This window comes from Rana temporaria, chromosome 7 (assembly GCF_905171775.1).
Source record: "Rana temporaria chromosome 7, aRanTem1.1, whole genome shotgun sequence".
NCBI lineage: Eukaryota > Metazoa > Chordata > Amphibia > Anura > Ranidae > Rana > Rana temporaria.
Genome location: NC_053495.1, coordinates 151,284,962 through 151,312,885, shown reverse-complemented (window position 1 = coordinate 151,312,885; position 27,924 = coordinate 151,284,962). Strand labels below are relative to the sequence as shown.

Here is a 27,924-nt window from a genome sequence, read left to right as displayed (position 1 = left end):
CACTTTTTCCATCGGAAATCCCGAACGTGTATGCCCCATCGGAGTAATTCTGATGAATTCCATCTGAGTTTAGATAGAGAACATGTTACTCCGATGGAATTCTGTCGGAATTCTGATGTGAGTTTGGTCGGACAAATGTCCGATCTTGTGTACGGGGCTTAACACCTTGCTAACACATGTTCATTGCTGCACAACACAACGCTGTGGCAATTTATTAGCATGCATTGCTGTGTGCTACATTTTTGGAAAACCCATTAAAATAAGTTGACTACCCAAATGCAAAACATGTTATTGTGCGTAATAACACACACCAATGTGCATGCATTGCCACAGTGGCGTGTAAGGGAATGTATGGGCAGTGACATCATGACCTCCACCTTATTCAATTAGAGAATGCCTTGTATTCACTGAAAAAAATACAAGGTAGTGTATAAATAGTGGCAGCACAGAGCGACCCCCGGTGGTCAGTGTGCTGTGGGGCAGCTGCACGCACAGGACCTGAGAGTATCCTAGAAAAGATTGCAGCTATTACTGTATTAGCATAGATAGACTGCTACAGTGATTTCCAACTTCCCAATCAGTCCATTACTGTAGGTATGAGTAATGCATGCCTACATTATGCCAAGCCAATGTGCAGTAAATACTTCCTAAAGTTCAGCTGTAATTACATTATCCATGTATTAATTGTAAATGTATGGGCTTGTGCTGTTAAGCAGCATGTTTGGTAATAAAGGAGACAAGAAGCTAGTCTTTACATGTTATATCTGCCAATGATATTACTGTCAATCCAAAGTTCACTTGGCTTATTATACATTAACAAGGAACAAGCAAAGTTCCAGCTGCCAAGTTTGCTTAATTTAAACAGATGTACTCCATAAGGGAGGGGGATATATATGTTAAAAGTCCATGCTTCTCTCATACAAACACATTCAAGACGAAGCTGGTTTGGGGATAACTAAGGCAAGTTTTTAAGCTTCATGACATTTTATATTGTATAGCATTTCCAATGAAAAACATTAATATATATAATGTTATATCTCATGTTGGAAATACTACAATTGAACTGTCTAGTATACTGTAGTTTAAAATGATGTTGATTGTGCACTAAAGAGTTGAGTTTTTTAATGAAAACCTATAAACACAGTGGTTGCCAATTGCCTTGTAAAAATTCTAGTTTCATGACTATCATGCTAAACCTCTGACTTCAGATGCTAAAATCACTGGGCCATACTCTCATAGAAGTTACGATGGAGTATCTCAGGATACTCCATCGTATCTCCCTTTTTTGGCCCGTGTATCTATGCGACTGATTCTTAGAATCATTTTCGCATAGATACACTTAAGATCCGCCGCTAGATGGCATTTACGTAAAGGACTCATTTGCGTATGCAAATGATCCTTCTACGCCGATTCCCGAACGAGTTCGCGTCGCGTAACCGTTGCTAACGTCGTTTGCGTAAGCGGAAATTTAGTCCTGCTATATGAGGATTAAGTCCCACGTAGGCCATGTTACGGATGGCGTCGGGTCCGCGTCGTGTTTTTTCGTCGGGTACGTCGTTTCCGTAAGTCGTTCTTGAATACGACTTTACGTCAATGACGCACACGTCGGCGTCATTGACGTTTTCCGCCGAGAACTGGAGCATGCGCACTGGGCTTTTTGAAGCCCAGCGCATGCGCAGTTCTTTAGAATCGGGGGCGCGCTTAATTTGAATACAAGCCACCCCCTTGGAGATCGGCCAGGCTACGCCGGGGCATTTACACTCCGCCATCCCAACTTACGGAGCAAGTGTTTGGGGAATACAACACTTGCTCCTGTAAGTTGGGACAGCGGAGTGTAAGTGCCTTAAGCGCAGCCCACGGATTTTTACAGAGAATATGGGCCACTGTCTTTAAACACTAGTATATTCTTAAGGGGTTGTAAAGGTTATTTTCTAAATAGGTTCCTTTAAGCTAGTGCATTGTTGGTTCACTTACCTTTTCCTTCGATTTCCCTTTGTGGCAGGCACAGCACTATGAAGTGCCTTATGCACTATGGCATTAGAAGAATTTTAATTTCTGACCTTTGAGTCCAAACAAGACTGTTACTTTATAATTCCTCTAGCGCCGTTCTATGGAAGCAGTAGGTTTAAAGAGCACACCAAACTCTTGAAATAACTTCTTTATTAACTTCAGCTTTTCTTCATATATAACACTGACAATTTTGCAGCAGACAGTCCATGTACAAACATGTGTTAAATAAAGTATAACAAATGGCGGTTCAACTGTTCAATCTTGTCATTCTGCATAAAATGGTAGATATATTTCTTTCTTCAGTATCTCTACTCTCACTTTAAGTTATTTAAACACTTTATGATCTCTCTGAGGCTTAATCAATAGTTTTACTCGCTCTATATTGCTGTTTGCAGTTTGGTGGAACCAGGGCTGATCCTCCCTATAGGCTCACTATGCAAGCCGCTTAGGGCCCCGCAAAGCTGAGAAGGGCCTCCCAAATTACTAGAGGCCCTGTCTGGTGAGAAGTCATTTTTGCCCCCTCACCGCGCTTCTAAACTCGCTGGCTGAGTCATTTCCAACAGCAGAACACCCCCTCCCCCCGCTTCTCAACTTTCTTTAATGTGACATGTCACTGTCGTCAGCGCCCTCCGCTTCTCAGCAATTTTCTCAGCACTTGCCCCAGCATTCAGAATTAGATGGAAGTCTACCTTTGTCCTGCTCCACCCTATGCGATGCTGCCATGGAATACTGTAGTGAAAGTTGTAAGGTATTCCAACATTCCAGTTAGGGAATATTATTTCACTAGCATGCCCTACATCCTTCCTGGTGCCCTCTTCTCAGGTAGATGTGAGTGACTGAAAAATACTCTAACTAGCATAAGTGGAAGGCACATAAAGCACTTGAAGTAACCCTTCTTGTGGCACCTGTTCTACTTGAATGTGTTCTCACACAGAGAGATGATTTGAAAAAGGGGGCTCCTGATGTTAAAGGGAGACAGGGCTCTGATGGATACGGGAACTCTAATGTGAAGGTGGAATTCTGATGTACAGGCAGGCAGTGATGTAAGGGGAGACTCTGATAAGCAGGGTGACTCTTATGTGAAGGGGGAGTCTGATGTCTATGGGGGCTTTGGTGTGAAGGTGGCTCTTAATATTAAGGGGGCAGTCAGGGTGAGTTTTTTGGCCATGTTTGCATATTTAAAATTCTGTGCTGTACATACCCTGTTCCACACCACCTCATTTTGTACACGGCGCTGTATAAACCATTTTCCACAACACCGCAAACTATGCTGTACATACCCTATTCCACACCATCTCATTCTGTAAGGCCCCATACACAATAGAATCCATCCGCTGAAAAATCCCAGCGAATGGGTTTCAGCGGATAGATCCTATGGTGTGTACACTCCAGCGGATCTGTTTCCGCGGATATTTATCCCCTGGGATGGATTTCCAGCGGATAAATATTTGATGACATGCTATCAAATCTATCCGCTGGAATCCATCCCAACGGATGGATCCGCTGGTCTGTACAGACTCACCGGATCCATCCGTCCGAAGGGATCCCCCGCATGCGTCGTAATGATTCGACGCACGTCGCCGCGTCATCGCCAGAGGATTTCGGCGCGGATTTCGATTCGATGGTGAGTACACTCCATCGCATGGAAATCCGCGCAAATCCTCGACCGTGTCCGCGGATAAATCCTCTCGTGTGTATGGGGCCTAAGGTGCGCTGTACATACCCTATTCCACACTACATCATTTTGTACAATGCGCTGCAATACCCTTTTCCACACCACCTCATTCCTTAAACTGCACTGTACATACCCTATTCCACACCACTTCATTTTGTGCACTGCATTATACATACCCTATTCTTTACCACCACATTCCGTAAACTGCTCTGTACATACCCTATTCCACAACACTTCATTTTGTGCACTGCATTATACATACCCTATTCTTACCACCACATTCCTTAAACTGCTCTGTACATACCCTATTCCACACTAGATCATTTCGTACACTGTGCTGTACATATCCTATTCAACACCATCTCATTTCGTAAACTGCAGTGTACATACCCTATTCCACACCACCTCATTTTGTACAATGCGCTGTAATAACCTAATTCCACACCACCTCATTTCATTAACTACGCTGTACATACACTGTACCACACCACCGCATTCTGTACACTACACTGTAAACCCAATATTCAGTGTGATGTAAACGACACACACTTTAGGATGTGGCACACGCATATTATTTTTCTTGTGATCATGCAAACAGGCCAACTGTATTCAGAAAATGAACCTGACCTGGAAAAAGTACTTCAATTGATGCTTGCCTGTTGTTGGTCAGTAACTCTAAAATTGCTGCCTAAAGCCCTGTACGATCGGTTTGTCTGATGAAAACAAACCAATGGACCGTTTTCATCGGATGACCCGATCGTGCGTGGGCCCCGTCGTTTTTTTTTTTCCATCTGTGAAAAAAAAATAGAACCTGTTTTAAATTTTTTCTATGGTTGAAAAAACAATAGAAAAAATTGCTCGTCTGTGGGGAAGTCCATCAGTCAAAAATCCATACATGCTCAGAATCAAGTCGACGCATGCTCGGAAGCATTGAACTTCTCAGCATGTCGTAGTGTTTTACGTCACCACGTTGGACACGATCGGATTTTTAACCGATGGTGTGTAGTCAAGACTGAAGAAAGTCAGCTTCATCGGATATCCGATGAAAAAATCCATCGGATTAGATTCCATCAGATATCCGATCGTATGTATATGAGGCTTTACTCTCTCACTAGAGAGAGCAAGGCAGCAAGCATTTTAAAAAAAAAGGCAACAATGGCAGCATTCATATTTCCATCCATTTACGTGGGTGAGAGGAGAGTTGACTTATCTTGGTGTTAAACTGACATCTACAGTAGATGGCTTGTACCTTGTTAACTATATTCCCTTGCTAAATGAGATAAAAACAGACCTAAAAAAGAACATAACAAGACCTCTTTCATGGTTAGGAAGGATAAATGTTTTCAAGATGGCTATCCTCCCAAAATTAACATATAAATTCCAGATGTTACCCATAGACATTCCACAGAGTTTTTTTTAAGACTATTAAAACAATGTTGATAAAATACATATGGAAAAATAGAAAGCCGAGAGTAAATTTCGCAACATTAACAAGAGGAAAAAAACACAGAGGATTAGCAGCACCAGATATAAATAGATATTATAAGGCCACGATTATTGCACGAATGGTGGAATGGGGAAATAAAGATAAAGAGAAAAAATGGATTCGAATGGAAAATAGTAAAACAACACTGCACAAAAACTTTTGGATACCACGAAAACATAGAGTATGTGATGTGGACACGCACGGATTAACAAAAAATGTCTTCAAAGTTTGGGACTTAATTTAAAGACAGAATAAATGGACTTATAATTTACCTTTAATTTCACTTACGGAAACTAATTTTTTTATCCCAGGGAAAGGGTCTCAGTGGGCAAATAAAAGAGGGGCAGCACAAGTAAAGGATATCACAGAACAGGGAAAGATAAAAACACTCTTGGATATAAAAGGAAAAAACAGGTGGGATATAAACGAATGGGAATATTTACAATTAAAACATCTGGTAAATTCAATACCCTCACTAATAAGAGATGCAAACGAATTAACAGCACTAGAAAAATTATGTTCTACACAAACCCCATTAAGGCACGTGATATCAAGAGTATATCGAATCCTGACAGAAACAGAGCTACAAGGAAGACCCTATTTTATAGAGAAGTGGGGGAAAATAAATAAACAAGAAATTTGAGGATCAACAAGTCGAAAGAATAATAGCATCCGTACATAATACCTCAACCGATATGAATACAATTGAAATGAATTACAAATGCATTTCGTGATGGCATAGGACACCCGAAGTGATCCATAGATATAGCAAAGACAAAACCCCATTGTGTTGGAGAGAATGTGGACAGATTGGAACAACTACACATATATGGTGGGACTGTCCAAAGATAAAGGAATACTGGCAGGAAATCCGGGATTACGTGGAAGTAATAACTGGAGAAAAGATATCTAACATCATACAAGCGTGTGTATTTCACGAATCAACGGAATCAAAAATAAGTTATAGGAAAACATTATTTCCACCATTGATAAATGTCGCAAAAGGATTGATACCAAAAAATTGGCTAAGTACAAAAAAACAGACATAAAAGAATGGTTCGAAAGAGTGGAAAACTACAACAAAATGGAATATTTATGCAGTAGTGATACGGGTCAACTCAATATATATAATAAAAGATGGAGACAGTGGAAAGATTTTAAATCATCAGAGGAATACCTGGGGAAAATAATAGAGGACAATAGAAGATGAAAGAATATAAAAAGGAAGGAACAAACCATTAGGGGACAGGTGTAGGAAAGGGGGGGGGGATGCGGGTATGGTTTTATAATTTGATAGATAAAATAATAAACAGTAGGGAGAGAGAAATATATATATATAATGAAGTAAAATATATATAAAAGAGACAATAATAATGAATGAATGAAATCATGAGCAAGTCTCTTGCTGTGGTTGAGTCTGAAGTGGTTGACAAAAAAAAAAAGAAAGGAAAAAAAAAGAAATTGTTCCGTTTTCATCAGACAAACCGATCGCGTGTTTATAGGGCTTTAGGTTCTTTACATCATGTGATGTAAACAGAGTCGGTAATTGGCTACTTTTTTTCCTCACGCTGAAAGCGGCGACATTGGTCTTGATCAAGGAGAACAGCCACCGCCTCATCTGTTCCCACCTGTGCCACATGCCATTGCCAGAGAAGGTAATAGATCTGCTGAGTTTTAGGCAACTGCGACAACTCAGCAAAGGAATTCCTTCGAATAACAGAAGGCAAGATATTAGCAAGTAAACAGACTATTCATCAGGAACAGGGAGTTGATGGGAAGATGGATGGAGCCAAAAATAGGGCAATCTTAGAAGAAAACCTGTTATGCCGCGTACACACAACCGGTTTTCCTGTCGAGAAAACTGCCATGAGAGCTTTTGGCTGGGAAATCCTAAATATACAGTCAAAGCTACAATGGAATGAATATTGGTGGGTGTAATGGCGCTAAAAACACTATAAAAACTTAAAAACAATAAGTGATCATCATCACTCGACCCATAAAATAATGGAGAAAGTTTCTTGGTAAATGCTCCAATGAATATGAATAAATGTGTCCCACTCTTGGCGAATCCTGGAATACCATCCAAACATCAACAAAAAATGTGGAGGGTATTAATAGTGGCAAATAATAACAATTGATAAGTGAACAAAATGTGCCAAGCCAATGCACAATGTTGCATCAATACAATCAAAAGTGAAATATTTGGGTAACCAAATAAACATCAATATTAGTGAAAAAAAGGGGGGGATCCAATATACAAAAACACCAAAAAACAATGGTCCAATAAAGTGCAACGTGCAATAATTATAGTGTAAACAAATTCCAAAGTGATCCAAAGTATTTTAAAACAACATGCAAAAATTAAGCATGAAAATAAATCTAATTGTGAAAAAATGTCCAGTGAAATGAATAATGTTACATTAGTAACAATGTCTCTAAAATTCACCAATAAAAGTTAGAAATAAAAACACAGTGATATTAATAAGGTGTCACAGTGCATATATGAATGAAGAAAAAACAATCATAAAGAGATGTTCAGTGAAAAGGATAGTGCTCCAAAACGCAAAATCTTTAAAGTTCACGGCGTTCAGTGATCAATCCTGGATGTGCATGCAAGCTTAAAACTTCCACCATCAGGATTCCCAGAAGTGTCCAGCAAACTAAGTGTTCCAGCCTCTTACCTCAGAGCGGCTTGTAATTGAGCCTATATAGATGTCTCACAAGCTGTCAGCTGTTCATCCAGCTCCACAGTCCCACGACCCAGTCACGGATGGTTGCAGTCTCTCAGAGACTATTTGGATTCTCTCCTGTATCCTGCTCGGGTGTGCTCCTCTGCTGCCAAGTTCCAGCAATGCCTCCTCTCTACTTCTTCCCCTAGGGAAGAAGTAGAGAGGAGGCATTGCTGGAACTTGGCAGCAGAGGAGCACACCCGAGCAGGATACAGGAGAGAATCCAAATAGTCTCTGAGAGACTGCAACCATCCGTGACTGGGTCGTGGGACTGTGGAGCTGGATGAACAGCTGACAGCTTGTGAGACATCTATATAGGCTCAATTACAAGCCGCTCTGAGGTAAGAGGCTGGAACACTTAGTTTGCTGGACACTTCTGGGAATCCTGATGGTGGAAGTTTTAAGCTTGCATGCACATCCAGGATTGATCACTGAACGCCGTGAACTTTAAAGATTTTGCGTTTTGGAGCACTATCCTTTTCACTGAACATCTCTTTATGATTGTTTTTTCTTCATTCATATATGCACTGTGACACCTTATTAATATCACTGTGTTTTTATTTCTAACTTTTATTGGTGAATTTTAGAGACATTGTTACTAATGTAACATTATTCATTTCACTGGACATTTTTTCACAATTAGATTTATTTTCATGCTTAATTTTTGCATGTTGTTTTAAAATACTTTGGATCACTTTGGAATTTGTTTACACTATAATTATTGCACGTTGCACTTTATTGGACCATTGTTTTTTGGTGTTTTTGTATATTGGATCCCCCCCTTTTTTTCACTAATATTGATGTTTATTTGGTTACCCAAATATTTCACTTTTGATTGTATTGATGCAACATTGTGCATTGGCTTGGCACATTTTGTTCACTTATCAATTGTTATTATTTGCCACTATTAATACCCTCCACATTTTTTGTTGATGTTTGGATGGTATTCCAGGATTCGCCAAGAGTGGGACACATTTATTCATATTCATTGGAGCATTTACCAAGAAACTTTCTCCATTATTTTATGGGTCGAGTGATGATGATCACTTATTGTTTTTAAGTTTTTATAGTGTTTTTAGCGCCATTACACCCACCAATATTCATATCTGTTTTGAGTGTGAGAACACTTTTCGTCGTGGCTGCTATTTTATTTTAAATTTATTTTAGTTTCCTTCTAGTTCAGAATTATTCTTTATTAGGTTGATTTGCGCATTGGTTCCCCCTCTCATTACAATGGAATGGTTTCAATTAAAGCGGATCTCCACCCTCATTTACACTGGACGTCCATATTAAAAGCGCTACAATATAAGCCAGAATCGGCTATTTACATTTTAAATGTTGAACTGGTACCTTTTATTCTAGCCGTGGTTCCGGTCTGCCCCCCCTCGGGTTTTAGACGGGTTTTTCTGAGTTTCCGGCGCCGCGCTGTGCCTGCTGGGAGCTATTCTCAGAGCTCCTAATATTCAGCTGTAATGACACATCGCGCGACTTCCCGCGTTGCGATGACAACAGGGACGCTCACGCCGACGGGCACATTCGCCAGTGCGCACGCGCGAGATCGAGCGGTGGATGCTGGGACAGCATCCACCGCAAACAGGAACTACCTCCTTCTTGGATTCGAGCGCCCAAAGCCAAGATGGCCACGGGACTTTGAGCAGAATATAAGTGTTTATTAGGGCAGAAAAAACAGCGGAGGGGCGGACGAAAACGGGACACGTAAGTTTAGCACAGCAGTGCTAATACACATTTTGATTTGACAAAAAAAAAAAAACGATTGAGCCGCGGGAGATCCGCTTTAAAGCAAACTTGAAATGGCCCAGTCAAAGTCCAGACCCAAATCTAATTGAGAATATGTGGCAAGACTTGAAAATTGTGGTTCACAGACGCTCTCCATCCAATCTGACAGAGCTTGAGCTATTTTGCAAAGAATTATAGGCAAAAATGTCACTCTCTAGATGTGAAGAGCTGGTAGAGACATCCCCATAAAGACTTGCAGCTGTAATTGCAGTGAAAGGTGGTTCTACAAAGTACTGGCTCAGGGGGGGCTGAATACAAATGCATGCCACACTTTTCACATATTTATTTATCTTCCCCCCCGCTGCCTATACATTCACAAAGCATAGCGTGGTTCTTGCATGCGGAGTAGGTATATGGCTTGAAGCCATAAGGCTTTACTGCCAAAACATTATGATAGTGTGCCATATTGTGACTAGGGTTACCACATTTCCAAACTACCATTCAGGGACACCCCCTTCCCAAAAATCAGCTTGTGCTGTAACGAGGGGGCGGGGATTGTTCTCCTCCAGGCATTCCCGGTCAGGGCAAGTACTGTCAGTGAGTAAAGCAGCGATGTGGCGGCCTTTTTTGGGGGCATCAGATTGACCGGGGGGGGGGGGTAGCTGTGTCAGTTTCATTCCGGGACACTGGGACACTGTATTGTTCTGGAATGAAGGTGCACGGGACAGACCTGCTAAATGCGGGACTGTCACGGGCAATCTGGGACACGTGGTCACCCTAAATGTGATGTTACATGATGGGGAACCTTGGCCCCCCAGATGTTTTGGAACTACATTTCCCATAATGCTCATGCACTCTGCAGTGTAGTGGAGCATCATGGGAAATGTGGTTCCAAAATATCTGGGGGGCCAAGGTTCCCCATCACTGTACAGTTACACAATCACCAAGGATAGGTGAGAATAGGAGTAGTAAAATGTTGTACACTAGTTTTACACTAGGGGGCAGAAATTCCACATTTTATAAAGTGTGAGCACTTGCAAGGTGTGTGAATGTTTAGCAAGGTGTGTGCATGCCTTTTTAGAATACATTTTATTTGACGGAGGGGGGGCAGCATCTGGGGGTCACACTATACCCCCCCCCCATAAGAAAGAAGAATCAAGTCCATCATAATTGTTATATATATATATATATATATATATATATATATATATATATATATATATATATATATACAGTATATCATATTTATTAAGTACAATATAACTATGGCCCCAGCACGCTTAGTACCATGCATCCTTATGCTTGCATATCATTGGCAATTTATTCAAAAAAGTTAATTATCCAAGGCATATAGTCAAACAATAACTTAAGAAAAAATGATAAAGTGCACATTGTTCACTTTGCCTCTAAGCTAACCAGTGCATAGGCCTTTCACAAAAATGTCATTGTTATAAGAGGTAATGAGAGAATATGCTTGGATTTGATTTTCAAAAGGTTTTGGAGAACCCTCTTTGAAATTCAGCAAATGAGAACCTAGCTGTGAAATCCTATGGGGGCTAATTTTGGTCATTTTTAGGGCTAGTAGGCAAGCTGCTTAAAAAGCTGGACACTGCCATGGGGGATATGTACCAATGAAAAAAATATAAATATACCGTACAGTGGGGAGAGGGTCTATTTATGTGGGTGAGAGGGCAACATTTGGCATTGAAAATACACACCTCATTTTAATAACATGCTTAGGGGATGTGTTGTTACAACACAGCAACAACATATGCTTGCAGTGCATAATTGATTTTTATTTTACATTTCACTTGACTTGCATACAGCAACAACATGATACATTTCCGTTTAACAAAAAAAAAAAAAAAAAATGTTTTACATGTTACATTTTTTTGGCAGTGGCACATGTATTGTATCCTCAATTGTTAATATATCTGCTTTGGCAAGGCCTAATACCTCTCTGCCCAGTAATTTGCTAAGGATGATCTTGTTCTCACTGATCCAAAACTGTCCTGTTATTGCCCAATTTCTATCAAACTCTTTAGGAGTTGCGAGACTGCAGATACAATAGTTTAAAGCTGGCCAGCAGCAAGACAGACCAGTGTTTTACTACAATATATACTTGACGTGATTGTAGCCGTATTAGTGCAATTGTGATAGAGAAAATTGAGTACTGTCCGTGATACTTTTTTTATTTGCACTAACATACAATTTTTCAGGACAAGCTTTCGGGGTGTTACTCCTTCTTCAAGGTTCAAGCAGTACTGATTCACAATTTTTTTGGCAGAATGTTAAAGAAAGGTTACAAAGACAAAACCATCAATAACAGCATAAACACAGCCTTGAAAACCCAGAGAGAAAATCTCCTCCAATGCACAGAGAAAAAAACAAATAACCGAGTACCTCTGGTCACCACATAAGATAATCAAAGATTTACAACCCATTATAAAAGAGGATGAAACTCTGAAAGGAATATTCCAACAACCCCCATTATTGGCTTTCAGACAACCACCCAACCTCAGACCAGAGGCGTATCTAGTGAAAATGGCGCCTATGGCAAGCACTGAAACTGCGCCCTTGTAAAAACATTTGAAACACATCTTTCAGATAACCAGGGACACGGTGGGGACAGAGAGGGACACTGGGGACCACTGGCGGCTGGTGCTGATTTTTTTTTGGGGGGGGGCGCAACCAAACTGAAAAAAAAAACATAAATTGCAGCCACTGTGCCCATCAAGTGCAGCCACTGTGCCCATCAAACGCAGCCACTACCCCATATGGATCCGGTCTGGCCAGTCATCGGCCGTCTTGGGTGCACCTGTCACTCCCCTCCCCAGGCAGAAGGAGAAATATTAGCAATTGCTGTGGCGGCGCCTCGTTTCAGCAGGGCAGGCGCGGCGCCGGGAGCTACATTAGTGTGGGAGGCAGCCGCGGGAGGACAGGTGGGGTTTCGGATCGGGTAAGATGGCTCCATAGGAGGACAGCGGTGCCCGACAAGCCCCTCCCCGCTCAGTGAGCAGAGAGGAGTTTGTCATCCATCGGCTCAGCGGAGATCTGCGGACTGATCTCCCGCTGAGCTGACGGGAGCAGGCTGACTCCGTAGCGGAGTCCGCCTGTGTGAATGAGGCCTTAATGTTTTAGTTCTTAAAGGGAATTTCAGAACTATCCAGGAAAGGAAAACGTTTGAACTAAGAATGATAATTCTTTTTGACACAAAAACGAATGGCCTAAATTTAGATATTGGTTTCCTTAACCATTATACTACAGTTTTATGACCCCCCTCTGTGACTAACATCCCCCCTCAAATCTTTAGCTCTCCCTCTGTCTTATCTCACTAACTCTGCTGCTATCTTTATTACTATTGATTTGTATGTGTTGGTTTTTCTTTTTTTTTCCTTTCCCTTTTTTTTCTTCTTTTGTTTGAACATTCTGCCAAAAAATTGTGAATCAGTACTGCTTGGACCTTGAAGAAGGGGTAACACCCCGAAAGCTTGTCCTGAAAAATTGTATGTTAGTGCAAATAAAAAAAGTATCATAAAAGAGTTCAAGTCAACTAACAATGCCTTAAAAGGCTACGTTCACCTTTGTTTTTGTTTTCTAAATTCCAGCTCCTCTATGCACCAATATACCATTAATGTACTTCTTTTAGAAAAATAAAACAGCTTTCCATTTATTCTACACACGCTTACCTCACTGACTTCATGGATGTTTCAAAACACTGCTCCATAACTTCTGCCTTACTTGCTGGACAGACTTTAGGTCATGACACAGGAGGGAGTTGACCAGCTGATCTCATTAGCACACACGCTGCATCATCTACCCTCAGCTGGTCAACTCCCTTCTGTGTCATGAGCTAAAGTCAGTACAGGAAGTAAGGCAGAAGTAACGGAGCAGGGTTTTTAAACATCCATGAAGTCAGTGAGGTAAGCGTGTGTAGAATAAATGGAAAGTTGTTTTATTTTTGTAAAACAAGTACATTAATGGTATATTCGTGCATAGAGGAGCTGGAATTTAGAAAAAAAAGGTGAACGTAGCCTTTAAGAAATTGTTAGTTGACTTGAATCCTTTTATATATTGTTTTCAAACATCCATAAAGATAGTGAAGTAAGCGTGTGTAGAATAAACGGAAAGCTGCTTCATTTTTGCAAATTGATATATTGGGGAACTGGAAATTAAAAAAAAAAAAAAAGAACAAATGTGAACTTATCCTGTAACAACTTCAACTCCGGAAGGTTTACCTTCATGACCATGCCTTTTTGTGCAACACAGCACTGCGCTATTTTAACTGACAATTCCGCAAGCATGTGATGCTGTACCCAAATAAAGTTTATTTTTAAAGCTTTCTTTTGGTGGTATTTTATCACTTCTGTGGTTGTTATTTGTTGTGCTATATACAAAAAAGGCAGACAATTTTGAAAAAAAACACAATATTTTTTACTTTCTGCTATAAAACATTCTCAATAAAAAAATGTAAAAAAAAAAAATCACAATACATAAAAAAAATACCCCCAGGATACATACAAACTCAAAAACAATACCAATACCCCCATTGTTTAAGGAAGCTCTGCAGAAAGAAAAGTCCCATAATACTGTATTAATAATTAGCTCCAAAGTGAAGTTTTCTTCTTTGCTGGTCATTTGCTTTTTTTTTTTTTATGGACCTAGTTTTCTTTTTGACAAAACCTGGTTTAGAATAACATTTACTTTTCTCCCGCTTCCAAAAAAAATATTAAAATCTTATGATACACTTTTTGTTTTACAGAACTCCAGTTAATCAGTGAAACTATAATTCCATCATGGTGAAAAGAGTCGCAGTGATTGGTGCTGGTTGTAGTGGACTGACTGCTATAAAATGCTGTCTCGAGGAAGGTTTGGAGCCCACTTGCTTTGAAAAGAGTGGAGATATTGGTGGACTCTGGAGATTTAAGGTATTGTCAACTCATTATGAGTTTTTGCTGTATATATTTTTACAATAAATCTTATAGATGGAAAACAGATGACTGATACTATATATTTATTCAAATTGAAACAAACAGACTTTTAAAAGACTTATGCCGCGTACACACGACCGAAATGTTCGATGTGAGCTTTTGGTCGGATATTGCGACCGTGTGTATGCTCCATCTGACATTTGCTGTCGGAATTTCCAACAACAAATGTTTGAGAGCTGGTTCTCAATTTTTCCGACAACTAAAGTTCTTGTCAGAAAAAAAAATCTTATGCATGCTCGAAATCATTAAACTTAATTTTTCTAGGCTCGTTGTAGTGTTGTATGTCACCGAGTTCTTGACGTTCGGAATTTCAGACAACATTTGTGTGACCGTGTGTATGCAACACAAGTTTGAGCCAACATTCCGTTTGAGCTAAATCCACGGTTTTGTTGTCGGAAATTCAAATTGTGTGTACGCAGCATTAAAGTGGTTCTAAAGTCAATTTTTTTTTTTACCTTAAAGGGGTGGTTCACCCTAAAAACTACTTGTGGCCCCCACATTACAATACGATTAAGGCTATCATTATTTTTTTGATGCTGTACATACCTTTGTACAGCATATTCACCCATTGCGAGTCCCCGCGGGAGTGGGCGTTCCTCACATGTCTGTGATTGACATTTTGACCAAAAATGAGCTCCCCCCCGTCGCGTAAGCCGCGTCACGGTTGGCGAAAGGAGCCGAACGGCGAGTCGGCGCTATACTGCGCATGCGCATCGCCGTTCGGCTCCTTTCGCCAATCGTGACGCAGCTTACGCGACGGGGGGGAGCTCGTTTTTGGTCAAAATGTCAATCACATGACTAAAGACCTAATTTGTTTTAGTCATTTTGGAGTGCGGCAGTCCAGAGTTTTTTCGCCTATTTATTAGGAAGAGCATACAGGAATGGATCTAGCTAAACCAAATACAGTGTATAAATATACATACAACACCTGGGATGCATATATATCCTTTACACACTGTAACTGACTCGCCTGCCTGCTCTATCTAACTCAATTGAAATGACACTGTCTCTCTCAGTCAGTCTATCTTTAACCACTGCCGCAACACACTACACAAGGCCACCACACAGGCGGCCTTATATAGTGTGGGACGTGTACTAAATCCCCTGAGGCATAATTGGCCAAAGCCACCCTGGCTTTGGCCAATTACGGCTCTCTGTACAGGCGGCGCTGTGATTGGCCAAGCATGCGGGTCATAGTGCATGCTTGGCCAATCATTAGCCAGCAATGCACTGCGATGCTGCAGTGAATTATGGGCCCTGACGCGCCATTCGAATTTGGCGCGAATGGCCCATAATGTTTGCAATTCGACGAATGGTCGAACATACGATTTTCGAGTCGAACATGAGTTCGACTCGAACATGAAGCTCATCCCTAATCATAGCTATGAGCATCTGCCTCTCCTTGTTGGCCTTCCGAACATGATGGGGATTTTTGGGGGGATTTTCATACCTTTTAATTAGAGTGTGGGGTGGAGCTATGGTGCTTTGGTGCAATACTTTTATGCTTGGTGCAATAATTAAAACAATTGATTAATGAAAACATAAAATGGGATCAGGGGTGATACAGAAGTGTTGTACACGTGAACACTTCAGTAGTACCACAACACTGTTGTATTCACGCTACACTACACTGAATTATATACACCGCACTACACTGTGTTATTAACACCGCACTACACTGTGTTATTCACACCGTACTACACTGTATTATATACTCTGCACTACACTGTATTGTATAATGTGTACTGCCCTATATACTCTGTGTTGAACTGCATTATATACTCTGCACTTTATACTCTGCACTGCACTGTATAATATACTCTGCACTTTATACTCTGCACTGCACCGTATAATATACTCTGCACTGCTCTATATATTCTGCACTTCACTATATACACTACACTGACTGCACTGTATTATATACTCTACACTGACTGCATTGTATTATATACTCTACACTGACTGCACAGTATCATATACACTACACTGACTGCATTGTATTATATACTCTACACTGACTGCACAGTATCATATACACTACACTGACTGCACTGTATTATATATTCTACACTGACTGCACTGTATTATATATTCTACACTGACTGCACTGTGTTATATATTCTACACTGACTGCACTGTGTTATATATTCTACACTGACTGCACTGTGTTATATATTCTACACTGACTGCATGCTAAATCCACTAACTAACTAACCTGCCTAATCTCTCTCCAGTCCACACTGAATACGACCGCTGTGTAAGCAGCCTTATATAGTGTGGGGCGTGGACTTAGCCCCTAAACCATGATTGGCCAAAGCATACAAGTCGCGTGCATGCTTCGGCCAATCAGCAGCCGTCAATGCACTGCAATCTCGCAGTGCATTATGGGGCGCTCCACGGCAGGTGAACACCACGGAAGAGCCCCATATGGTGTAACCCATCTCCAGTGGTCACACCAAATATGGATTTGATTTGGATTTCTCTTCTGTTTATTTACTTCCCAGTTTGTTAATTGATACAAATAAACTATTAACACTTCTGTTGCTGAAAGCTTTCTTAATTTACAGCATTTTGTCACACCCGCATTTTGCATCGTAGTGCATATTTATTTAGTATTTTTTTTCTATAAATCTGGGATTCATGTTGTATGATATTAATTGCAGGAATTTCCTGAGGATGACAGAGCCAGTATTTATAATTCTGTTATCATCAATACATCTAAGGAGATGATGTGTTACAGTGATTACCCAATACCAGAGGACTACCCCAATTACATGCACAATTCTAAGGTGCTGCAGTATTTCCGGCAGTATGGCGAGCATTTTCAACTGTTGAAATACATCCAATTCAAGGTAATTATTACAAAGATCAATGTGGATAATGTGCTGTAAACCCAATCGCATCCCTAGCACACTGTCGCATCACCACATCACCAATGTGAGGGGTGTACCTCACTTTTGTGAGATACTGTGTATGTATGTATGTATGTATGTATGTATGTATGTATGTATGTGTGTGTGTGTGTGTGTGTGTATGTATGTATGTATGTATGTATATATATATATATATATATATATATATATATATATATATATATATATATATATATACACAAACTGTATATGTATTTATTCATTTATTTGAGGGCTGTATCGAAAGGAATGCAAAAGTGGACATAACTTTTTTACTACCTTACATAGGTTGTTCAAATGTTGGTGTAGTAACATTGCAGATAAAAAATGGATTTCAAGCAGAAGAAATGTGTTGTCACTGAGTTCTTGACGAAGGAGGATTCATGACAGTGGTTGCAGTCGAGTGTCTCTCAATGCATGGTTTGTCTTCAGAGCTGGTTTCCCCTTCTTTAAACTTCTTCATCCATGTGTGCACATAGGTCCTGTCAATGGTGTAATCTCCATACACCTTCTGTAGCTTTCTGGTGATATTGGACAACCTGCACCCCTACTTCATACCTTCACCCCTCTTTCATCAAGAACTCAATGACAGCACGTTGCTTCTGCTTGGAATGCATTATTTACCTGTAATGATAAAGAAGAAGAGCAGAAGAAGTAGAGTTATGCTACCAACATGTGATATTTGATCTAACTATGGAAGTTAATAAGAACATTTATTTTGCATTACTTTCGGTACAAACCTTGGCCCAGATTCACGTAGAATCGCGGAGGCGTAATGTATTGTAGATACGTTACACCGCCGCAAGTTTTCATCGCAAGTGCCTGATTCTCAAAGCACTTGCATGAAAACTTACGCTGGTGGCCTCCGGCGTAAGCCCGCGTAATTCAAAGGGGCGTGTGCCATTTAAATTAGGCACGCTCCCGCGCCGGACCTACTGCGCATGCTCCGTTTTGAAATTCCCGCCGTGCTTTGCGCAAAGTGATGTCATTTTTTCGAACGGCGACGTGCGTAGCGTACTTTCGTATTCCCGGACGTCTTACGCAAGGACAAAAAATTTTCAAATTTCAACGCGGGAACGACGGCCATACTTTATACAGCACATAGGTGTGCTGTGTAAAGTTAGGGCAGCAAAAACGACGACTAACTTTGCGACGGGAAACTAGACTAGCAGCGACGTAGCGAACGCGAAAAACCACCGTGGATCGCCGTAACTACTAATTTGCATACCCGACGCTGGTTTACGACGCGAACTCCCCCCAGCGGCGGCCGAGGTATTGCATCCTAAGATCCGACAGTGTAATTCAATTACACCTGTTGGATCTTAGGGCTAACTATGCGTAACTGATTCTATGAATCAGTCGCATAGTTAGGAAGACCCTAAAACAGAGATATGACGGCGTATCAGGAGATACGCCGTCGTATCTCTTTTGTGAATCTGGGCCCTTGTACTGTGTAAGTATGTGTGTGTGCATATACATACATATGCTATTTTCAAGCTTTGAAATTAAAGGAGTTCTCCAAGCTAAAACTTTTAACCCCCACTGTGCCCGGGCTGTAAAACTATACAAAATAAACTTTCACTTACCTGCCTACGATCCCCCGTTGTTCCGATATCGCCGTCCCGTTCTCCGGTCCCGGTCTCTTCCACTTCCTGCGGGTCGGTGACTCACAGTGCGCTCAGCCTATCAGCGGCCGCGACGGGACATTGCTGCGGCCGCTGATAGGCTAAGCGCACTGTGAGTCACCGACCCGCAGGAAGTGGAAGAGACCGGGACCGGAGAACGGGACGGCGATATCGGAACAACGGGGGATCGTAGGCAGGTAAGTGAAAGTTTATTTTGTATAGTTTTACAGCCCGGGCACAGCGGGGGTTAAAAGTTTTAGCTTAGAGAACTCCTTTAACCACTTGCTTACTGGCCCATAGTCAAATGACGTCCTGTTTTTAAAGATGGATATCTCAGTAATGGCAGCAGCTGCTGTCACAACTGAAGTATCCATCTTTAGTGCCGACGGTCCTGTACACGATAGCGGCGGTCTCCGTGGCGGATTCACCGCGAGATCGCCGTTATCGGTGGCGGGAGAGGGGCCCCCCCCTCCCGCCGCTGTCCCGCGCCCTCCGCCGCTTACCGGAGCCGTCGGTAGCGGCGGAGGAGATCGCGACCATCCGGCAGCTGAGCGGGGACGAGACTGAAGGAAAAATCTCCTTCGCCTGTCCCCCATAGCTCTGCTGGGCGGAAGTGACGTCAAAACGTCAGTCCCGCCCAGCCTCTTAAAGAGACATTTTTTTTTTTGTCATTTGAAAAAATGACATTTCCAAAATTTTAATTTTTTTTTTGCATTTAAGCCCAAATATGAGATCTGAGGTCTTTTTGACCCCAGATCTCATATTTAAGAGGACCTGTCATACTTTTTTCTATTACAAGGGATGTTTACATTCCTTGTAATAGGAATAAAAGTGATAATTTAAAAAAAAAAAATTATTTCAGTGTTAAAAATTGTAAAATAACTAAAAATAAATGCGAAAAGCAAAAAAAAAAATGTTTAAAGCGCCCCGTCCCGACGAGCTCGCGCGTAGAAGCGAACGTATACGCGAGTAGCGCCGACATATGAAAACGGTATTCAAACCACACAAGTGAGGTATCGCCGCGATCGTTAGAGCAAGAGCAATAATTTTAGCCTAAGGCCTACTCTGTAACTCAAAAAATGCAACCTGTAGAATTTTTTAAACGTCGCCTATCGAGATTTTTAAGGGTAAAGGTTTGACGCCATGCCACGAGCGGGCGCAATTTTTAAGTGTGACATGTTGGGTATCATTTTACTCGGCGTAACATTATCTTTCACAATATATAAAAAAATTGGGCCAAATTTATTGTTGTGTTATTTTTTTATTTAAAAAAGTGAATTTTTTCCAAAAAAAGTGCGCTTGTAAGACCGCTGCGCAAATACGGTGTGACAAAAAGTATTGCAATGACTGCCATTTTATTCTCTATGGTGTTAGAAAAAAATATATATATAATGTTTGGGGGTTTTAAGTAATATTACTTAAAACCCCCAAAAAAAACTGTTTTAGTCTCGTAAACACTGAATCTGAAAAACAGGCTCGGTAACGAAGTGGTTAAAAATGACCCTTCGATTTTATTGATAAAATAATGTAACATTGTAGCAAAGTACATTGCAGTGCTACCTAATGAAATTAAGTCTGTGTACCTTGCATTCCACACTGCAGTTTCTGTAGTGATGTCTATGAAATGTATTTATTCTGAAATATCCATAATAAAAACATTAATGCTTATATGGGGGGTTTGAACAGGATTCCTGGAGTGTTACAGGGATTCTGTTTTAATGTGAACCATTTGTATTTATTTATTGTAAAGTAGATTTTTAAAGATTAAGAAAACTTAAAACATATATGGATTTTAAGTTAACAGGATTCCTGGGTAATGTTTTGAATGAGAAGCATTTTTATTTGGAATGCCTTATTTGTGTTTGTTGTTCATATTAAATCACAAGTTCTGTGGTTTAACTGCCGGTTCACACTACTGTACCGTGACTTGGGATCCGACTTGTGTCTCCCCAAGTCGCGCGACATGAGAAATTCAACTGAAGTGAATGGGAGCCGTCTTAATGTACACTACTGAAGTTGCTCCGACTTTAGAAAAGGTTCCTGTACTACTTCAAGGCGACTTGTAGGCAACTTGTACCCATTGATTTCAGCGGAAGTTGCCTCCAAAGTCGGATCTCCGTCTTAACTGAAGCAACTTTACAGGAAGAGAAAATAGTTTACTCCTCCCTCCCACAGAGCTGATTATTCTGTGATTGGCCACAGCCAAAGTCGCCTGTCCTGGAGGCAACGTTAAGTCGCGTTGTAAGTTGCTCCAAGTTGCGTTGAAGTTTCCTTGCAAAGTCACGCTGTAAGTCGGGCTGCCCCCGTGTGAACCGGCACTAAGAAAACCAAGTGTGTCTAAACCCAATTCAAAAATGTAATATATTGTAGCTCACTAGTGCTTAGATGTAGTAGCTGCATTCATTTTTTGAAGTTTTTTTTTTATAATTTCAAGTGATCCTGTCTAAAGCCTCGTACACACGATCAGATTTTCTGTGGACAAAGCGTAGGACTTGTGTCCGAAGGGCGTCGGCCGGAAACTTGTATTGCATACAAACGGCAAAGAGTTGTCGGCCAACAAACATTAAACTACGTGTTTTTTCAGCTCTTTAGCACCACCCTTTGGGCAACTTCTGCTAATGTTGTGTTATGGTGAGCATTGCTTCTGAGCATGCGTGTTTGTACTTTGGAGTTTTGTCCGACGGACTTGTGTACACATCCGACAACAAACATTTGTTGGTGGACAATTTTAAAGCATGCTATCCCACATTTGTCCGCAGAAACAGCCTGTCATCACACAATTGCCATTGGATAATCCGATCGTGTGTACGAGGCTTTAGAGTGAAAACACTCTCTTACTGTACAATACTTATTTAGGAGCAGCATTGGAGAACTGTTTGGAGATACCTCTTGAACATTGCCTTATATAAATGCCTTATATAAACAAAATAACTTTCTGATGGGGATATAACTTTGAACTTTACTTCAGGACAGTTGCTAAATAACACCAACTTTATGCGTGCTTGACTGCTGGAATTAATCTCACTTTGGTTACGCATCTGGCCTTATGCACATGTGATTTTTTTTATTTTTATTGTACTTATTTCATTATTAATTATGTAACACTGTTATTTATTTTTCACAGTCACTTTATACATATGGTTTGGCACAGCTACACCATTGCGACTGTGTGATCACATGATTTAACAATCTCAATTGGAGATTTTTGCTGCACTACCAACACTGAACTGGAGGTTTATTATACTACTTGTCCCTGTTAGGCCCCATACACACGACCAAACATGTATGCTGAAACTGGTCCGCGGACCAGTTTCAGCATACATGTTCGGTCGTGTGTAGGCGCGAGCGGGCATAATTCCAGCAAACATTTGCCCGCCGGGCCTTTTCCCAGCGGGCAAATATTCCTGGACTTGTTTTAAAACCGTCCGCTGGAATCCTGCCCGCTCGGACATGTATGGTCGTCAGTACAGACCTACCGTACATGTCCGAGCGGACGCCGTCCCTCGCATGCGTCGAATGACTTCGACGCATGCGTGGAAGCATTTAAAAGGCAGGCCCGCCCACGTCGCCGCGTCATCGCCGCGGCGACGGTGCGGACACGCCCCGCGTATTGTTTACGCGCGGACTTCTGTACGATGGTTAGTACAGCCATCGTACAGAAGTCCCCGGGCAGACATGTACGGTGAAAATGGTCCGACGGACCGGTTTCATCGTACATGTTTGCCCGTGTGTACCCGGCCTTAGTGTTTTTCTAGCATTTTCCAAATTTTCAGGAATATATTGTAAATCCGTGGCCTGTTTTAGTTATTAGAGTGCACCACATTATACAATTGGAGTCACATGTGCTCTGCATATTTTTTGTTTGTCAATTATTAGTTTTAGGCCATCTGGTCACCTATTAGATCTTAGGTAGCGCCACTACCCCCAACATACACTTTATCATGGTGTTCCTTTATAAGGTTTCTTAGTGATCTCTAGCTTGTCCTGTTTGGCTCTGTTGAAATGGACATCAAGAGATGTAATCAAATGACCTCTGTCTTGTTCTGTCTTACATGAAGACGGCTGTTTGCAGCATTCGGAAGCATCCAGATTTCCTCACCACTGGCCAGTGGGATGTTGTCACAGAGTCAGAAGGAAAACAGGAGAAGCATGTCTTTGATGCCATTCTTGTGTGCATAGGTCACCACACACATCCAAAATTACCTCTTCATTCTTTTCCAGGTATGACATTTTCAAAAAGATAAGGTATACCCATAGACAGGAAGATTTCATTAACCTGTGAAAGATTTGCATATCCTTTTCTGTCCAGTCACTTTTCTCCCTTATTTCATTTGGTGAATTAAGTCAAGCTAGGTTTACTTTGATTATCTAATCATGTGAAAATAAGAACATGTTTTTTAAATTAATTTCCCTGCAGAACTGGATATTTAAAATAAAAATATCTTCAATTTATTTACTGAGCTTCATAAACAAGACACTAGGATGCCGCACACAGGTGGCATCTGACCCATCAACATACAGAGTGAGCAATGTTACTCTGACAAAGCTAAAATATCAACTAGCAAAACTGGTAATAGGGAAGATTTCCAAGTTTAAAATCTGATTGATGATTGGTTAGAGGCCTTGCTGTCTTGATCTCTATTGATGAAAACAGTGATAGTTATTAATCGAATGGTTAGATTATTAGTTGGATGAATATTTAGAGATCCAATTTCAACTGGTCCTATATCCCATCATGTTGTTTCTATACCCCTCAAGGAGGGTTAAAGGGGTTGTAAAGGTATTTTTTTCCCCTAAATAGCTTCCTTTACCTTAGTGCAGTCCTCCTTCACTTGCCTCATCCTTCCATTTTGCTTTTCAATGTCCTTATTTCTTCTGAGAAATCCTCACTTCCTGTTCTTCTGTCTGTAACTACACACAGTAATGCAAGGCTTTCTCCCTGGTGTGGAGAAAGCCTTCTAAGGGGGGGAGGGGGCGAGCAGGCAAGTCAGGACACTCTCTACTTTGCAGATAGAGAAAGGAGCTGTGTGTTAGTGGGCATCCTGACACTCCTGTTTGCCCCCACCCCCCTCAAGAGGCTTTCTCCACACCAGGGAGAAAGCCTTGCATTACTGTGTGGAGTTACAGACAGAAGAACAGGAAGTGAAGATTTCTCAGAAGCAATAAGGACATTTAAAAGCAAAATGGAAGGATGAGGTAAGTGAAGGAGGACTGCACTAAGGTAAAGGAAGCTATTTAGGGAATATTTTTTTTTACCTTTACAACCCCTTTAAGAACTTCTGATCTAGGAGATTAAATATTAATATGAAGCATGGGAACCCTTTATAATAAGGTTTAATAAAGCAGATCCCAAAAGAAAGTTCCCTTCTTTCCACTCCTCCTCCACTCCATTACACAAAGATCACTTTGTATTTTGGTTTATTTATTATTATTATTAGTATTATACAGGATTTATACAGCGCCAACAGTTTGCACATCGCTTTACAACATGAGGGCAGACAGTAAAGTTACAATACAATTCAATACAGGAGGAATCGGAGAGCCCTGCTCGTTAGAGCTAACAATCTAGGAGGGAGGGTCAAGTGATTCAAAAAGTAAGAGCAATGAGGGACGATCTGATGGGGAAAGTAAATATACAGTTGTTAGGTGGGGGCCGGATAAGAGAATTTTTTTTTCTTTTTTTATAGACCACCCTATCTGCACATCACTCGCCTAGACAAATGATGTGCGCTGTGCTTCCTGTGCCTCCTGGGATATGCAAGTCACATATCTCAGGAGGCGATTAAATTCGCATGTGCTGCGCTATATAAGTTTTCATTCATTCATTCATTCATTCATAGTGTTTAATTCATAAACAAGGTGGTTGGACCTAGCAGCGTGTCATCTGGTGGCCAACCAGCTGAACCTGAAAGAGTCAGCATTCTCCTGATGAAGTCACAAAGAACATGACAACACAGGATGGCCAAATTAGAGGATCTAAGCAGGACAATGCTGATTTTGCTGAGTCTGAACTATGAAGAAGCTGCAACCCAGTATAAGCAGGTGGGGGTGGGGGAGGGGGGGTGAAGATCAGCTTTGAAATATGTAAGGCCTTTTTACTGAAAGGCTTTAGGTGGAGAAAAGCAACAATATTCTTTGGCCTTGTCATTAAACTGTGGGAGCATAAAAGTGCTGGGAACATCACCCGGGGGGTAGGATGTGAAAACAGTTTGAAATTCCCTCTAAGAAAGAATACTCCACCACACGCTGTAAGGTTGGGGGCTTACCAGATAATTCTGACTCTGGTTAAGGTGGTCAAAATGGGCTTAATGCACGTATTAGAACATCATTGGTCTCCTCTTTAATATGTACGGTGCTCCCAGGTGCTCCCAGCTCCAGGCACATCCTCCTTCCGACCTCCAGCTTGCATGGCTTCTGTTTTGCATATATCTACTTTATATTCAGCTTGAAATTTCAATATTGTGATAAAATATTTACATTTAAGTTTTACTTTCACAAATCAGAACTCGAAATGTTTAACTCTGTATTTTACATTTGTTATAAATCAAAAGTACCTAATGTTCTAATGATCAGCATTACCTTGATAAAACAAGGATGTATAGAATGAGTTTTGGTGAAACAATAAAATAATACAGCTATGCTGTTCCTTAAAGGCATTGAAAACTTCAAAGGTCAGTACTTTCATAGCCGTGACTACAAAACCGCAGAATCTTTCAAAAACAAAAGGGTAATAGTGATTGGTATTGGAAACACTGCAGTCGATCTGGCGGTGGAACTCAGCGCTGTAGCTAAGCAGGTATGTATTCTGATTCTTCTTAGGATGGGGTGAATCTTTTTAAGGCCTCTTGCACAAGATACTCCTGTTTGAGCGTCTACTTTTTCAAACATAATTTCAGGCATTACATTTTTTGTATGTAGCTGTGCGTATTTACACGTATGATCATGCATATGCATTTGCAAATTTTTGGGCACACTCGCGCATTTTTGCGCAAATGTATTCTCGCATTCTCATTCTGCACAATATACAAATGACTATTTGCACACACTCACGGTGTAAATTACTAACAAAAGATGCAGATTTTTCTATTTTTTTTTTTTTTACTGAAGAATGCACGGCGCTTGTGTGCATAGGCTCATTATAATTAATGGGCTGTATTTTAGCTCAGTAAAAAAAAAAAAGCTGTGATAAACCCTGCACCACGATATATGTTATAACGCTGTTAACCCAATGTGATATACAATCACTACCATATCATAAACCTCAATAGGGGGTGTTATGTGTGTATAATACAATACAATATAAATTCAATATATAATGTCATAAATTCACATAACCATCAAAAAGAAATATAAATCCATGCATATATCCAATCAAATAAAAAATATATGAAAAGTCCATATAGTGACGCTGATGTGTCAGTTTTTCCAAAATACTTCCTAGTGCTTCAATATTCCTCCACCCTCAATATTCCTCCACCATCGGTAAAGTATATGTCACCCAGTGAGAGAGCAAATGCTAAATAACTCACCAACCACTTCACAGTTAAAGAAAGTCAATATGCACTTTTTTCAATTAGCTAGGGTGCAGGAGCAGCCGGAGAGTGGGGTGTCTCTATTAATCCTCTTATTCCCTCCACACAGGAACCAAAGGTTTGTATACAACATGTGTCAATTAGTCCAGGGGTTCCATTCAATACATTTCCACAGATGTCTCCTTTTTCAGCATATTTTATATATCCAGCTTCATCAGGAGAACAGGGAGAGGGAAATTCAAACTTCAGTTCTGGGTCTTCAGTTATTATTTTTTTGAAAAGCCTATGGCGTGTGAACACACCCAATAAACTCCACCCGGTGCAGAAAAAATGTGCATACACATAAAGCGTGTTCACAAAAACGTGCAGACGGGTGCAACGTCAAGTAATCCTCCTGTGAAAAAGGACCCAAACCCTGATCCCCTGGGGCATTAGGCTCCAGACGGGGACTGAGGTACTGTGGTCCGAGCAACCGAAGCCGACACGGACCCAACTTCCTTGGAGGGACTGCCGAAACAGAACCCTCCCAGTACTAGGTGGGGCTCCCCCGAAGGGAGACCCCATGAGAGCAGGTGAACTAAGCCAGAAGGCCATGTCCACTCACTCCCAAGACGTTCAGGGCTGGCCCTAGGACCGGCACCCTAATAGTCACACAGTGAACAAATAACGTGCACAAACAAAAAAAGACAAAAACGTGACCAAACATAGGCAATATATTAAATAAAGTGGGGGAAAGGGATAGTGGAGAGGAGAGTGAACGAAGTGGTCATTGTGGTGTACAATGACCAGGCCCTCCAGCCAGGAATAAAAAATTCCTCCGGTCCTAGCCAAAAGGCCTGGCCCAGGAGGCAGGTGCTAAAAAAAAGTGTGTTGCTGGTGCAGTGACCATGATATCTTTAAATCAAAGTGACCCTCACTCACAGTGATTCTCAGATACCCCTGGACTGCCACTCCAGGGGCACATGCACCATAGGCTTTCCGCTCCAAATCCAACCCCCCGACCGGCCAGTGCAGCCCTCCACCCCTGCCAGATAGAGAGCCCTTTAAGGTTTTCTTAGGGAGAACTGCCGCTCCAGTTAGCAGCCTCCTCCAATACTAGCCATTCCAGACCCCCCGTCAACCCGGTGGATTTGCATGGTCTTACCCCGTCTTTCCACCAGGGCAGTACCAGCTCCTCCTACCAGATCTCTGACAGGGACAGCACTTACACCAGCCAGCCAGAAGGCC

At 41.2% G+C, this 27,924-nt stretch overlaps 1 protein-coding gene across 1 annotated transcript in view; it reads left to right on the top strand.

The window, feature by feature from the left end:
* The first annotated feature begins 857 nt into the window (after positions 1-857).
* Positions 858-27,924, top strand: part of LOC120945768 (flavin-containing monooxygenase 5-like) — a 39,866-nt gene continuing 12,799 nt past the window's right edge. The window contains exons 1-5 of the mRNA XM_040360149.1: positions 858-960; positions 14,400-14,565; positions 17,292-17,480; positions 23,224-23,386; positions 25,819-25,961. Of these exons, the coding sequence (XP_040216083.1) occupies positions 14,434-14,565; positions 17,292-17,480; positions 23,224-23,386; positions 25,819-25,961 (627 nt within the window). The 5' untranslated portion in view covers positions 858-960; positions 14,400-14,433. The remainder of the gene's footprint in view (positions 961-14,399; positions 14,566-17,291; positions 17,481-23,223; positions 23,387-25,818; positions 25,962-27,924) is intronic.